Source organism: Cervus elaphus, chromosome 4 (assembly GCF_910594005.1).
Source record: "Cervus elaphus chromosome 4, mCerEla1.1, whole genome shotgun sequence".
NCBI lineage: Eukaryota > Metazoa > Chordata > Mammalia > Artiodactyla > Cervidae > Cervus > Cervus elaphus.
Window position 1 is genome coordinate 50,370,589 of NC_057818.1, and position 14,983 is coordinate 50,385,571.

The following is a 14,983-nucleotide window of genomic DNA, read 5'->3' on the forward strand; positions in this document are numbered from 1 at the left end:
ATCAAACTCAGTCTCTTATGTCTCCTGCATTGGTAGGTGGGTTCTTTACCACTTGTGCCACCTGGGAAGCCCAAGGGTAGTGGTAACACTAAGTTTTTGAAGATATTTCTTGACCCTGAAATATTGTCAGTCAACAGAGCGGGCCATCTGGGGATGAGTGGTGACTATAGCAGGCTGGATGAAGGAGAGACCAGAGAATAGACTTCCACTAAGAGAGTGAGCAGAGAGGAGTCAGGAACCTGCACATGTTAATTTTGGACAGAGGCAGGGGCTGGATGGAAGGACTCTGAGGGGAAATGATCCACTTCTCACTGTGCCCCTCCCCTGTGGGGCAGGAAGCAGACCTGGAACACAGTGGGCGGCCTCCCTGCCACATTTGCCTACAGCATAAGGTCGTTGTCTTCTGGGGTCTTGGGAGAACCCAGGAGAAGTTCTGCAGAAGGGAGGTCAAGCAGAGGAAGAGCTCTGAAAGTGGCGTGGGTCTTGGAGGGCAGAGCTCAAGATGGGGTACACGGTAATGCACTAAGAGGACATCGAAGACAAGTGGATTCAAATGGCCATCAACAAAGAGTGGCTGAATCCATTATGGTGCCTCCACAGCTGATAATGAGCTTCGCCCACTGTGTGGCTCTATAGTTGGTGGCAGGAATGTTGAAATGACTCCCCCCATTTGGTTACTAGTGTCCCATCCCTCCAGGTATCCTCACCAACCACCCTGATCCCTCATCCTCAAGATCCCTTGGTCTTCTTTATGATCCATCAACTAAAAGGCTCACATCGGACTCAACAGAGCCCTATAAAGAACTGACTCCAGTACTGGGGCTAGAATATAACCTGATGGGTGCTGTTCATTCAGCTCAGTTCAGTTCAGTTCAGTTCAGTTGCTCGGTCGTGTCTGACTCTTTGCGACCCCACGAACCGCAGCACACCAGGCCTCCCTGTCCATCACCAACTAGCGGAGTCCACCCAAACTCATGTCCATTGAGTTGATGATGCCATCCAACCATCTCATCCTCTGTCATCCCCTTCTCCTCCTGCCCTCAATCTTTCCCAGCATCAGGGTATTTTCCAATGAGTCAGCTCTTCGCATCGGGTGGCCAAAGTATTGGAGTTTCAGCTTCAGCATCAGTCCTTCCAATGAACACCCAGGACTGATCTGCTTTAGGATGGACTGGTTGGATCTCCTTGCAGCCCAAGGGACTCTCAAGAGTCTTCTCCAACACCACAGTTCAAAAGCATCAATTTTGGGGCGCTCAGCTTTCTTCACAGTCCAACTGTCACATCCATACATGACCACTGGAAAAACCATAGCCTTGACTAGATGGATCTTTGTTGACAAAGTATTGTCTCTGCTTTTTAATATGCTGTCTAGGTCGGTCATAACTTTCCTTTCAAGGAGTTAGCGTCTTTTAATTTCTTGGCTGCAATCACCATCTGCAGTGATTTTGGAGCCCAGAAAAATAAAGTCAACCACTGTTTCCACTGTTTCCCATCTATTTGCCATGAAGTGATGGGGCCAGATGCCATGATCTTAGTTTTTTGAATGTTGAGCTTTAAGCCAACTTTTGATGCTCCTCTTTCACTCTCATCAGGAGGATCTTTAGTTCTTCTTCACTTTCTGCCATAAGGGTGGTGGTATCATCTGCATATCTGAGGTTATTGATATTTCTCCCAGCAATCTTGATTCCAGCTTGTGCTTCCTCCAGCCCAGCATTTCTCATGATGTATTCTGCATATAAGTTAAACAAGTAGGGTGACAATATACAGCCTTGATGTACTCCTTTTCCTATTTGAAACCAGTCTGTTGTTCCATGTCCAGTTCTAACTGTTGCTTCCTGACCTGCATATAGGTTTCTCAAGAGGCAGGTCAGGTGGTCTCTTTCAGAATTTTCCACAGTTTATTGTGATCCACACAGTCAGTAGCTTTGGCATAGTCAATAAAGCAGAAATATATGTTTTTCTGGAACTCTCTTGCTTTTTCAATGATCCAGCAGATGTTGGCAATTTGATCTCTGGTTCCTCTGCCTTTTCTAAAACCAACTTGAACATCCAGAAGTTCACGGTTCATGTATTGCTGAAGCCTGGCTTGGAGAATTTTAAGCATCACTTTATTAGTGTGTGAGATGAGTGCAATTGTGTGGTAGTTTGAGCATTCTTTGGGATTGCCTTTCTTAGGGATTGGAATGAAAACTGACCTTTTCCAGTCCTGTGGCCACTGCTGGGTTTTCCCAATTTGCTGGCATATTGAGTGCAGCACTTTCAAAGCATCATCTTTCAGGATTTGAAATAGCTCAACTGGAATTCCATCACCTCCACTAGCTTTGTTCACAGTGATGCTTCTTAAGGCCCACTTGACTTCACATTCCAGGATGTCTGGCTCTAGGTGAGTGATCACACCATCGTGATTATCTGGGTCATGAGGACCTTTTCTGTACAGTTCTTCCGTGTATTCTTGCCAAGTATTCTTAACATCTTCTACTTCTGTTAGGTCCCTACCAATTCTGTCCTTTATTGAGCCCATCTTTGCATGAAATTTTCCCTTGGTATCTCTAATTTTCTTGAAGAGATCGCTAGTTTTTCCCATTCTATTGTTTTCCTCTATTTCTTTGCATTGATCGCTGAGGAAGTCCCTTAAGTCCATTTCTCACTTTCACTGCTGTTCATTGGGTGATTCAATACTGTGAATATCACCTCTAGGTACACCTATACTCAGCAATGTAAGCTACTACAAAAAAAAAAAAAATGAGTTGTAACCATAGGCATTGACCTGAACAATATATCTACAACAAACTGTTATATTAAAAAAAAGAAAGGCACACACACACACAAATTGCAAATTGTGCTGCTGCTGCTGCTGCTAAGTTGATTCAGTCGTGTCCTACTCTGTGGGACCCCATGGACTGCAGCCTATCAGGCTCCCCCATCCATGGGATTTTCCAGGCAAGAACACTGGAGTGGGTTGCCACTGCCTTCTACCAAATTGTGCTAGATGCATAGAAAGACAAGGTCACTCAGTTGCAAAGTGACTGTCACAGTATGAGCCAAACATTGTGTGTATGGGTATACATAAACACATGGATTCATATAAACATTAAGAAGAAATGATTTTAAAAGGATTTAAAAAACCAACTCTACTGTATAACAAGCTTCAAAAGTATATTCTATTTTCTCCAGCAAACCTAATATCTTGTAAAGGTAATAAGTATGACTGAGAAAAAGAAAGAAGACTTCAGTATATTTCTAAAATCTCTTCTCTTCCATAGAAATCTGGAAATGAAAATTCTTATCATAGTCCAAAACCGGATATGAACCATAGGATTGGAGGCAGACAGCACCTACAATCAAGATTTGTGACCCTGCTGGTCTCACCTTAGGGAGGTAATATCCACGGAAGTGAGTGTCCTTGATGACAGAGTGGGGGACACCAACAGGGACTAGGTCACTGAATCTCTGAATCTCGTGGATGACGGCATCTGTATAAGGCATTTTTGGCCGATCTTCCAGAGCTGGGAGACGGTGTGCATCAATCACTCTGTCGATTTCTGCCTGGACTTTCTCTGAGAACAGTTCAGGTGGGAGGAGGTTATGTCAGTAAATGCCCATAATAGTGGACTCAACCAAGTGACCTGAAAATGACCTGCAGACTGATGAGAGGGTCTTGTAAATTCTTTTCTAAGATGTTGGGTTATCATTCCTCTCAATGAAAGCATCAAAAAAGATATCAGAAGCTTGTTTGTGGAGAAGTCTTGTCTGATGTTTCTACTCTTATGACAGGGGGTAACTTGGGTAAGGACGGGTGGGTGGAAATTCATTCAACACTTAACGGTGCTTTTTGCTTTTCCAACTAAAAATGAGTTCTAGATGAAACTGGTGTCATCGCCTTTTGTCTCACTCATGTGCTATGTGATTTTAGATAAGTCATTCCCTCAGGCTGGCCTTAAATTCATCCCTATGAAAGAATGGAGTCTGATGAGGTGAGAGGATCTCCAAGTCTGATCTGCAGACCATCAACTGAGAACCAATGGAGGGGCTTTTTAATTAGTTGTAAATTGGCCATTTCCTTCTCCATGTAAATTGCAATATATGTGAAAAAGTCAAATTCTTAGTCCAAGGAAAAGAGTAGTTGGCGAGAATCCTGTACTTTAGTAGACAGCAAAATGCACTGCAAAAGGTAATGCTTTATGTCAGGAGCATTCTTTGAAAACCACCAGGCACCTTACCATCTCTCAGGGCAGATTGCAAAACACTTCATAAGTACAAACACTTCTACCCCAGACGGTGCTTGCCTGCATGAAAAATTCTTTGTAAAGTAAATCCTAAAGTGCTTTGTCAATTTTAAAGAGCTTTGTCCCTAGCAAACTTTTATTACAAGTTACAAGTGCCTGTGTGCTGTGCTTAGCTGCTCAGTCACGTATGACTCCTTGCAATCCCATGGACTATAGCCCACCAGACTCCTCTGTCCATGGGGATTCTCCAGGCAAGAATATTGGAGTGGGTTGCCATGCCCTCTTCCAGGGGATCTTCCCAGCGCAGGGTTCCAACCCAGGTCTCCCCCATTGCAGAAGGATTCTTTCCCAGCTGAGCTACAGGGAAGCCCTCTAGGGGTGATTTTGTTTTTTTCCCCCAGATCGCTCAGGACAGACGTTATCTGTCTTAGCCTGTCAGCATTCCAGCATGGCCTTAGAGATCCTCATTCCTCCCCGGCCTCCACCTCCCATATGCCCAGCTCACCTAAGACATCAGGGTTCTTAAGGAGGAGTAGAAACCCAAAGCAGAGTGTGGAGCTGGAGGTCTCTGTACCAGCAAAGAACAGTGAGAACACCATGTGAACGAGATTCTGCTGGCGAAACTCACTCTCAGGATCTGAGTGCTCCTAGAGATGGGGATGGGTGATTCTTAACATTTCCCCCTGCAGAAATTCCCAGTTTGTGAGTCTTCTTATCTCCCTACCAGCATCATGTTCCTCTGTGCCAGTTATTGTTTTTCTTGAACCTTTTTTTTCTCTAATCATGCCCAACAAGGTACCAAATGGGTGAACTCCAGAGCGAAAGTGCCTGGATTTCAAATTTGGGCCCTAACATTTACCATCAGTGTGTATTTGGGCAAGGAACATAACCTCTCAGTGCCTTAGCGCATCCTCATGGAGTGGTTTTGATAATATATGATAAGCTCAATGAAAGTTAGAGGTTAATTTGTTGATGTCATTGATTTTCTATTGTTGATTCTCTCTGTCCTTGGGTGTCATTGCACTTCTGATTGGCCCTTACAGCTGACATTCCAGGGATGATGCTGAAGATATATAAAAACTATTAGGCACTTGCCAGAACGAATGTTGGTCTCCATCATTTAGAACAGACGTGGGCCTCTCACTAGTCAGCACAGACTCGGATCTGTGCCTGTCAGAATTGGGGGAAGGAGTGAGATCCATCTCAGAGTAAGCTTACTTGACCACATGTTAACTCCTTTGTCATAATCTCTTTAAAGGCATTCCAAAAGAAAGGCTTTGAGAGGATTAGGGAGGAATAGAGGGGAGGGATTGGACCATGGACTGCTTGCTAATCCTTAGGGAAGTGTTTCAATATTTAAAGAACACATACATCCCACACAAAGATACTAGCTCAATGTCAGTAGTGTGTCCATCATTCTCTTTCTGGCTCCCCTGGGGCAGCCCTTGCCTTGTCCATATTTAACAACTGGTATGGCACTTGTCAGACCAATCAGAACAGACATTAAGTGAAACAAAGTGAAGTCACTCAGTCGTGTCCGGCTCTGCGAGCCCATCAACTGTAGCCTACCAGGCTTCTTTGTCCATGGGTTTTTCCAGGCAAGAGTACTGAAGGGGGTTGCCATTTCCTTCTCCAAGAACAGACATTGGCCTCTATCAATCTGAATATACATGGAGCTTGACCAATCAGGACAGACTTGACTCTGTCACAACTGGGGGAAGGAGAGAGCTGTGTCTCAGGGAAAGCTTACTGGACACATGTTAACTGCTTAGTTACCATCTCTTTAAAGGCTGCTGGAAGGAAGTGTTGAGGAGGTATAGGAAGGAAAGGTGGGGGGCTCTGCTGAGAGGTTGGATCTTTGGCTTTCTTGCTAATCCATAGGGAAGTATTTCAACATTTAAAGAACATGTACATCACACCCAAAGATATTAGTTCAATGTCAGTATGATTTCCATTGCTGTCTTTCCCATCCCCAACACCCATCGGGGGCAGGCCTTACCTTGTCCATGAGGAGCAGAAAGGAATCAATGAAGTCCTTAGGGCCACTGGGGTCCAGCATCTTCTGGTGCCTTTCCCTGTTCTCAGTGATAAAATCTTTCACTTCTTGAATCATGCTGTACAAGCAAGTGTGTGTGCCAGGAAAGTGTTTCAAGATGCCTGGGAAGATCTCAAACACCTACAGGGCAGCAGACAAGGCACAGAACCGATTGTACTCACTGGGCTGGTTCTGTGGGTGTTGATGTTCTGAGCTGTACACGCAACATCTAAAGGGCGTCATTCACCCTGTGGACTTGGAGGGTGTACCTCATACCTGAACATGCACACACACACACTCACACACCCTCCAACACACACACACAGATGCAAACAGTGGTGCATAGACCCCTGTACCCAGCTTCAGTCACTCTCACATCTGCTGAGCTTTCTTCTCTTGAAGCCCGTCCTTGTCCAAGGCCTGATTCTGACCCCCAAACTGACGCATGGCCTCACCTGGGTGGGGACAGGGGTTATACCTTCCATGTTTAGTGTTCAGGACAGAAAGTATTTGATCTCTTCCTGGGATCCACCCACCCAGATTGCTGGCCCACCATGCATTTGATACCTCACCTGGGCATAGGAGGAGTAGAGAATGATGAAGATTTCATTCATTAAATGTAGCAGCTGTAATAATCTAGGGTCCTGGTAATTAAAGTGCTCACCAAGGACAACGGAGCAGACGATGCTGGCACTGATGGAGTTAAAGAGGAAATGAGGATCCAGGTAGGCCCCTGAGGAGAGAGGTCTGTCATAGTGAGGAGGGGTCCCCTGCACAGTCCTTCTGGTTGGCTCTGACCTGGCTGGTGCCATCTCATCCTGGCTGGTGCCATCTCATCCTAGCTTCTTTGATTAGTTTGTCTTTCTCTTGGCTGACTGGGCTTTCATTCGTTTCTAAGATTTTCTTTCTGAAAGTCTCCATCTCTGGGTCTCTTGTTGATTTTCTTGGTCTGTGTCTTGGGCTGACTTTCTCTGGTCTTTTCATTCACTCTTTCTTTCAGACTCACTCCTTCTTCTCTGTTCTCTTGCCACATCTTGTAGCCCCTCTCCTTAACCTCATTGACATTCTGTGTCCCCTGACTTTAATAACTCCCTACTCCCTTTACTTTTTTCTTTCACTTTTCCTTGCAGTTTCTGTTCCTAGATTTATTGTGTCACCTTCTCCATATCTGTCTTGCTTTTGCTGTGTTTCTCTCTGTCTATGCTCTCTGTGCTTCTGTCTACTTTCTCTGCCTCTCCCTCTCTCTTTGCTAGTCTCTGTCTCTCTCTGTTTTTCCTCATTCTCTTTCTCTTTTTCTGTCTCTATCTCCTTCTCCTCTCTTTATCTGAACCTGTTTCTGCCTCTCTCTGTCTTTGTCCCTGGATCTCTCTTTATCAGTCATATGCCCTCTCCCTCTCTCTCTCACCCCATCTCATCCCCACCTCTACCCAGCTTGCACTCACCCTGGGATTTCCAAAGCTCCTCCACCAGACACTGAGCCTCCTTCTTGATTCGTTCCTCAATAGTCCACTTCCCCATCCCAAAGTCCTTCATGGTGGTCACAGAGAATCGCTGTAGAACCTTCCATGACTTCCCACTGGCAAGACCAGACCTGATGGTGGGGCGTGGAAGGAAGGTTTTGAAGGCACATGGGATGGTCCCTCCTCCTCTCCCTAATCCTCACCTTCATCCTCCTACTCACCTGTTTCCTGGAGGACAGGGTCAATGATGGCGACGTGCCCTCAGTCAGAGAACGCCTCGGCCTGATCCACCAGGACCTCCCTCATCGCCTCGTACCCCCACAGGATGACAGTGGGCCAAGACCTAAGGTAGATGGTAAAGACATCCTGTATTTCTCCTGAAGCTGTGGGTGCAGAGTCCAGGTCTCACTCTCTGACTCAAGAGAAGGATCTCCACTTCACCCCTGCATCATACCTCCCAGTTAACCTAACCTTCAGACTGCAGCCCCATCAGGGAAGAGCTGAGACTGGAACTCTGTGGTCTCCTCCTAGCCTCATATATATCACCTGACCCCAAGCATCCTCCTCTCTTGGCTTTACCCTGAGACTTCCCAGTTTTGCTTTTAAAATTTACAGATACTCCGCACATCCAAGCTGTAGAATCTTTCCCTCCTAACCTAAACAGCATCACAGCTCAAAGTCTCAAGTCTATTCAAATGTCTCTCTCCAAAGGGAACCCTCCTACACTGTTGGTGAGAATGTAAATTGGTGTAACCAGTATGGGGAACAGTATGGATGTTCTTCAGTAAACAAAATACATAGTTGCCATATGACCCAACAATCCCATTCTTGGAGATATATCCAGAAAAAACATAAGTCAGAAAGATTGAGAACTTCCAGATGTACAAGCTGGGTTTAGAAAAGGCAGAGGAACAAGACATCAAATTGCCAACATTCATTGGATCATAGAAAAAGCAAGGGAATTTTAGAAAAGCATGTACTTCTGCTTCATTGACTACATGAAAGCCTTTGATTGTGTGGATCATAACAAACCATGGGAAATTCTTAAATAAATGGGAATATCAGACCATCTTGCCTGTCTCCTGAGAAACCCATATGCAGGTCAAGAAACAACAGTTAGAACCTTACATGAAACAACGGACTTTTTCACAATCAGGAAGGAGTATGAAAAAGTTAGATATTGTCAGCATGTTTATTTAACTTTTATGCAGAGTACATCATGCTAAATGCCAAACTGGATGAATCACAAGCAGAAATCAAGAGCCAGGAGAAATATCTGAGAGGGTAACAGGAAGAAGACTGGAGGTCTCCAAATGGAGGAAACAGGCTGCAAGTGTCAGATGTTTTTTATCTCTCTCTTAAGTGGCTGCTGCTGCTGCTAAGTCATTTCAGCCATGTCTGACTCTGTGCGACCCCATAGATGGCAGCCCACCAGGCTCCCCCATCCCTGGGATTCTCCAGGCAAGAACCCTGGAGTGGGTTGCCATTTCCTTCTCCAATGCATGAAAGTGAAAAGTGAAAGTGAAGTCTCTCAGTTGTGTCTGACTCTTAGCGACCCCATGGACCACAGCCTACCGGGCTCCTCCATCCATGGGATTTTCCAGGCAAGAGTACTGGAGTGGGGTGCCATTGCCTTCTCCACTCTTAAGTGGCAGGGGGAAACAAACTACAAGTGTCAGATATTTTTTCCTTCTCTGTACAAAATTAAAAGATTTCTTTTAAAATTCTGTGTTGCCATGATGACACCTGGTTCCACCTGAACTTAACTTTTCAAACCTTGAGCTAACCAATGCATTTTTCTTATGGAAATGTTTTTCTTAAGCTATGCTAATTAACTATGTATTTACCTTAGATTCTGTGTTTCTTCAAGTCAGTTCCACCTAAGACTCAGAACTGACTTGACATACCAGCATATTTTACTCAACAAACCAGTTTTTTTTCCTTAAGAGAACATAATTATGTTATCTTAAGCTATGTTAATGAGACTATCTATTTGCTTGGAAACCTGCCTTACTTCAAGATTCATGTCAATCATTTTATGGTGATTTTATGACTCACCCTGCACCAATGTTATCTCAAAATGCATGTTGTGGGTGAGGGGCCTTGGTGCCACTCTCTGAGTTATGAGTTATTTCCTTTCTCTAATTAGCAGCCTGCTAGTAGGTATATAAGTGAAGTGAAGTGAAGTGAAAGTCACTCAGTTGTGTCCAACTCTTTGCAACCCCATAAACTACAGTCCATGGAATTCTCTAGGCCAGAATACTGGAGTGGGTAGCCTTTCCCTTCTCTAGGTGATTGTCCCCACCAAGGAATCGAACCCAGGTCTCCCACATTGCAGGTGGATTCTTTACCAGCTGAGCCACATGGGAAGCCCAGTAGGTATATAACTTCCTGTTAAAAGCTAGCATGGAGGGACTCTTTCTGCGCCCTTCTGGTGTCTATGTCAGAAGCCTTCTCTATCTCTTTTATACTTTAATAAAACTTAATTACACAAAAGCTCTGAGTGATCAAGCCTTGTCCCTGGCCCCGGATTGAATTCCTCTCTTCCAGAGGCCAAGAATCCCAGCATCTTTCATGACTCAACCACAATCTTTCAATATCAATAACCCCAGATATGTTGATGATACCACCCTAATGGCAGAAAGCAAAGAGAAACTAAAGAGCCTCTTGATGAAAGTGAAATAGGAGAGTAAAAAGTAGGCTTAAAATTCAATATTCAAAAATCTAAGATCATGGCATCTGGTCCCATCATTTCATCACAAATAGACGGGGGGAAAGTGGAAGCAGTGACAGATTTTCTCTTCTTGGTCTCCAAAATTACTGTGGATGGCCTCTGCAGCCATGAAATTTGAAGACACTTTCTTCTTGGAAGAAAAGCCATGACAGGCCTAGACAGCATATTAAAAAGCAAAGACATCACTTTGCCAAAGAAGGTTTGTATGGTCAAAGCTATGATTTTTCCAGTAATCATATATGGATGTTAGAGTTGGGACCATAAAAAAATCTGAGCACCAAAGAGTTGATGCTTTTGAATTGTGGTGCTGGAGAAGACTCTTGAGTTCCTTGGACTGCAAGGAGATGAAACCAGTCAATCCTAAGGGAAATCAACCCTGAACATTCATTGGAAGGACTGATGCTGAAGCTAAAGCTCCAATACTTTGGCCACCTGATGCGAAGAGCCAATTCATTGGAAGAGACCCTGATGATGGGAAAGATCAATGGCAAAAGGAGATGAGGGTGGCAAAGGATGAGATGGTTGGATGCAATCAGTGATTGCATCACTGATTCAATGGACATAAACTTGGGCAAACTCCAGGAGATAATGAGGGACAGGGAGGCCTGGTGTGCTGCAGTCCATGGGGTCGCAGAGTGAGACACTGCTTGGCAACTGAACAACAACAACAGATATAAAATAGAAAACTTATAAGAACTCACTGTATAGCACAGGGAACTCGACTGAATACTTGGTATTGACCCATATGGCATTGTAGTTTAAAAGAGAGTGGATATATGTGTGTATATGGCTGATTCAATTTGCTATACAGAAGAAACTAATACAACATTGCAAATCATCTGTACTTCAAAAAGATTAATTAAAATTGAAAAACAAAACTGAAGTCACAGATATAGAAAACAAACATATGTTTACCAAGCAACAACAGGTGGGAGGGATACATTGAGACTAGGATTAACATATACACACTACTCTAGATATGCTTCTAATGAGCAGCCATGTTTAAAAACAACTGGACTATATGATGATCTTCAACTTTTATCTAATTTGTTTCACTTTTTCTATTTCATATCCAGTGCTCCCATTTCATTTCATTTATGTTCTTCAATGTCTCCCTCTCTTTTTTTTATCTTTTTTCTCAAAGCTTATCAAGTGTAGTAGAAAAGTTTCTTATGTGTAAATATATATATAATATGTATAATATATTTATTTTTGAAAATTTGTGACTTTTTGCCTAAGCTAAAAAATTATGGCATTTTGATTCCACTTGTTTGACTTAGTATGAATAGAATGCTAGATTTCTAATTAAAAAATAGATTGCAAGAAGCAACAAAGGTTTACTGTATAGCATAGGGAACGATAGTCAATATTTTGTAGTAACCAATGATGAAAAATAATTTCAAAAGTAATATATGTGTATCTGTATAACCGAATCACTTTGCTGTGCCCCTGAAACATTGTAAGTCAACTCTACCTCAATAAAATATATATATTTAACATATACACACTAATATAAAAATAGATAACTGATAAGAAGCTGCTGTAGAGCAAAGGGAACTCTACTCAATACTCCATAATAACCTAACCTATTTGGAAAAAAATCTTAGAAAGAGTGGGTATATGTGTATGCGTAAGTGATTTATTTTGCTGAGCAGCAGAAACTAACCCAACATTGTAAATTAATTATACTTCAATAAAAATCAATTACAAAATACAGCACAAGAGGCATTAAGCATGAGTTCTTCCACCAGACCATTCAAAGTATTGATAATTATTATCATCTATCTTTATTATGACTACTTTTGAACACTCATTTGGCACATATTATTAAACTGTACTGGGGACTATATTAAAAGTCTTTTTTTTAAAAAAAGAACAAGATACATGCACCCCAATGTGATTGTAGCAATATTTACAACAGCCAAGAAGGGAAGTAGCCTAAATGTGCATTGACGGAGGATTGGTAAAGAAGATATGTTACTTATATACAGTGGAATATTACCCAGCCATTTAAAAAAAGAAATAATGCTATTTGCAACAACATGGTTGAACCTAGAGATTATCATAGTAAGTGAAGTTAGACACATTAAGACAAACATATGATAGCACTCATATAGAATCTAGTTTTTTTTAACAAATCATACAAATGAACTTATTTACAAACAATAACAGAGTCACGGATGTAGAAAACAAATTTATGGTTACTGAAGAGGAAACATGGGTGGTGAGGTGGGATAAATTAGGAGTTTGGGATTAATATACACACCCTAAAAAAATACATTCATACATACTACTATATACAAAGTAGATCACCAACAAAGATCTACTTGTATAATACAGGGAACTGGACTCAGTATTCTGTAATAACCTATATGGATTACGAATCTGAAAAAGAATAAATATATGTGTGTATGTATATATATATATATATATATATATATATATATATATATATAACTGGATCACTTTTCTGTACGCCTGACTAATGCAACACTGTAAATCAACTATACTCCAATAAATTTTTAAAATAAAACCAGTACAATATTGTAAACCAGTTATCCTCCAAACAAAAATAAATAATTAAAAAAAAAAATTTTTAATTTCTCTCTCCATCCAACCTTGTCTCCACTCTTTCTCATAAGAATTCTGGTAGCTTCTCTATCGTGTATCTAGGGCCAGATCATGGCTGGAAGGAGATAGTCTCCAAGAGAGCCTGGGAAGTCACACCCAAACTTGACCCCCAGCTCCCTTGCAGCCTCTGAGCTGTTTCCCATCTACCCACCTCCTTTTCCCCCCACCCCCCACCTGCCCTTTCCATCTCACTGCCTGCAATGACTTGAGGAAGCCCTTGTGGTCCATTTGCAAGACGTTTCCCAGGAAGGGCAGAGGGTAGGGTCCAGGGGGAGGGGGCCCCGGGGAGGCAGGGTGGCCCCAGAGAAGCAGGAGGCCAATGAAGAGAATGAGGAGCAGGATGGTGGAGAGAGCCGTCGTCCGTGCCTGCCTTCGATCCTGCTGTCTCTCTTAAAGGTAGTCTGCTTCACTGTTTGTTATTTTGCCCTATAGGTGGGGAAGGTGTGCCAGGATCCCCCCTTGGCAGAGCTCCTGATAACTCTCCAGAGACAAGAGGGAGCCCAAAGTTTGCAGGGGCTGCAGAGGCCATGAAGTTTATCATCTCAGTGGATCCCAAGCCAGCTCCCCACGGGCCCCCTGACGGGCTGGAGGTGTCTTGGTGGGAGATGCCCTTGAGCGGAGAGTACATCCCCCAAGGTGGTGGGAGGAGGTGTCAGCTCCAGGAACTTGTGGAGGCTGGGTGCAGGGTGGTGGCACCTCAAGGGCAGCTCTCAGACAGTTTTATGGGTTTGTGGCATTGCTTCATGAAGAACGGAGGTTAGCTGGCCAGCAGAAGTGGGGCGTCCTGTGCCCACTGAGGATGCGCATCTGTGAGAAGTGAGATGTGGAGGAGGAGGTGGGGTCTGATGGGAGACCTAACTCTGTGTGGTCTGGGTTTGGAGGGTTGTATTTTTTTTTTTAATAGTTTTATTTATTTATTTATTTTTGGCTGTGCTGGACCCTTTGCTGCACTTCTTTTCTCTAGTTGCAGCGAGCAGGGGCGAGGGTCGAGGGGAGGAGGTGGCAGTGCAGGGGTCTTCTCACTGCGGTGCCCTCTCTTGTTGGGGAGCTCGGGTTTGAGGCGTGCAGGCTTCAGTAGCAGCGGTATGTGGGCTCAGTAATCGCAGCTCCTGGGCTCTAGAACACAGGCTCAGTAGCTGTGGTCCCACCGCATGTGGGATCTCCTTGGACCAGGGATTGAACCCACGTCTCCTGCATTGGGAGGCAGATTCTTTTATCACTGAGGGACCAGGGAAGCCCCAGTGGGTTTCTTGACTCATTCATTTTTTCCCTGCGGAAAATTTTATTTTGTTTTACCTTATGTTATTTTGCTGCACATCATGGCATGCGGGATTTTCCCCAACCAGGGGTGTAACCCAGTCCCCTATAGTGGAAGCATAGAATTTTAACCACTAGATCACCAGGGAAGCCCACTCAGCAAATATTTTAGATTCCTGTCACCTGTCACACACTTCTCCAGGTGCTGAGTGTAGAGTGATGACTGAGACAACAGGTTTTCCCTCAAGGAACAGGCATGAAGGTGTGAAAGAGAATTCTCACTTTTTCGAAGCTCTTTAGTGACACGACAATAAACGGTTCGCAACTAAGCTGGCAGGGATCATCACCTGCCCCAGGGATATCAGGCTTCAGATTATTTGGGTGGCAGGGCATTAGAAAGGAAATATAGGCAAGGAGGTCAAACCAGTCAATCCTAAAGGAAATCAGTCCTGAATATTCATTGGAAGGACTGATACTGAAGCTCCAATACTTTGGCCACCTGATGTGAAGAACTGACTCATTGGAAAAGACCCTGATGATAAGAAAGATTGAAGGCAGGAGGAGAAGGGGACAATAGAGGATGAGATCGTTGGATGGCATCACCGACTCAATGGATATGAGTTTGAGTAAGCTACGGGAG

The 14,983-nt window shown here is 43.6% G+C and overlaps 1 protein-coding gene across 3 annotated transcripts in view; it reads right to left on the reverse strand.

Moving 5' to 3' along the window:
- LOC122692052 (cytochrome P450 2B4-like) overlaps positions 1-7,832 on the reverse strand; it is a 31,136-nt gene extending 23,304 nt beyond the window's left edge. Inside the window, exons 1-3 of one of the 3 annotated variants that reach the window (XM_043899228.1) lie at positions 7,704-7,832; positions 6,834-6,994; positions 6,226-6,402 (exon numbers count right to left, since the gene is read on the reverse strand). In XM_043899228.1, coding sequence (XP_043755163.1) covers positions 6,226-6,402; positions 6,834-6,994; positions 7,704-7,794 — 429 coding nt within the window. In that variant the 5' untranslated portion in view covers positions 7,795-7,832. The remainder of the gene's footprint in view (positions 1-6,225; positions 6,403-6,833; positions 6,995-7,703) is intronic. The other 2 variants (XM_043899230.1, XM_043899231.1) reach the window with 2 other exon arrangements.
- Positions 7,833-14,983: the final 7,151 nt, after the last annotated feature.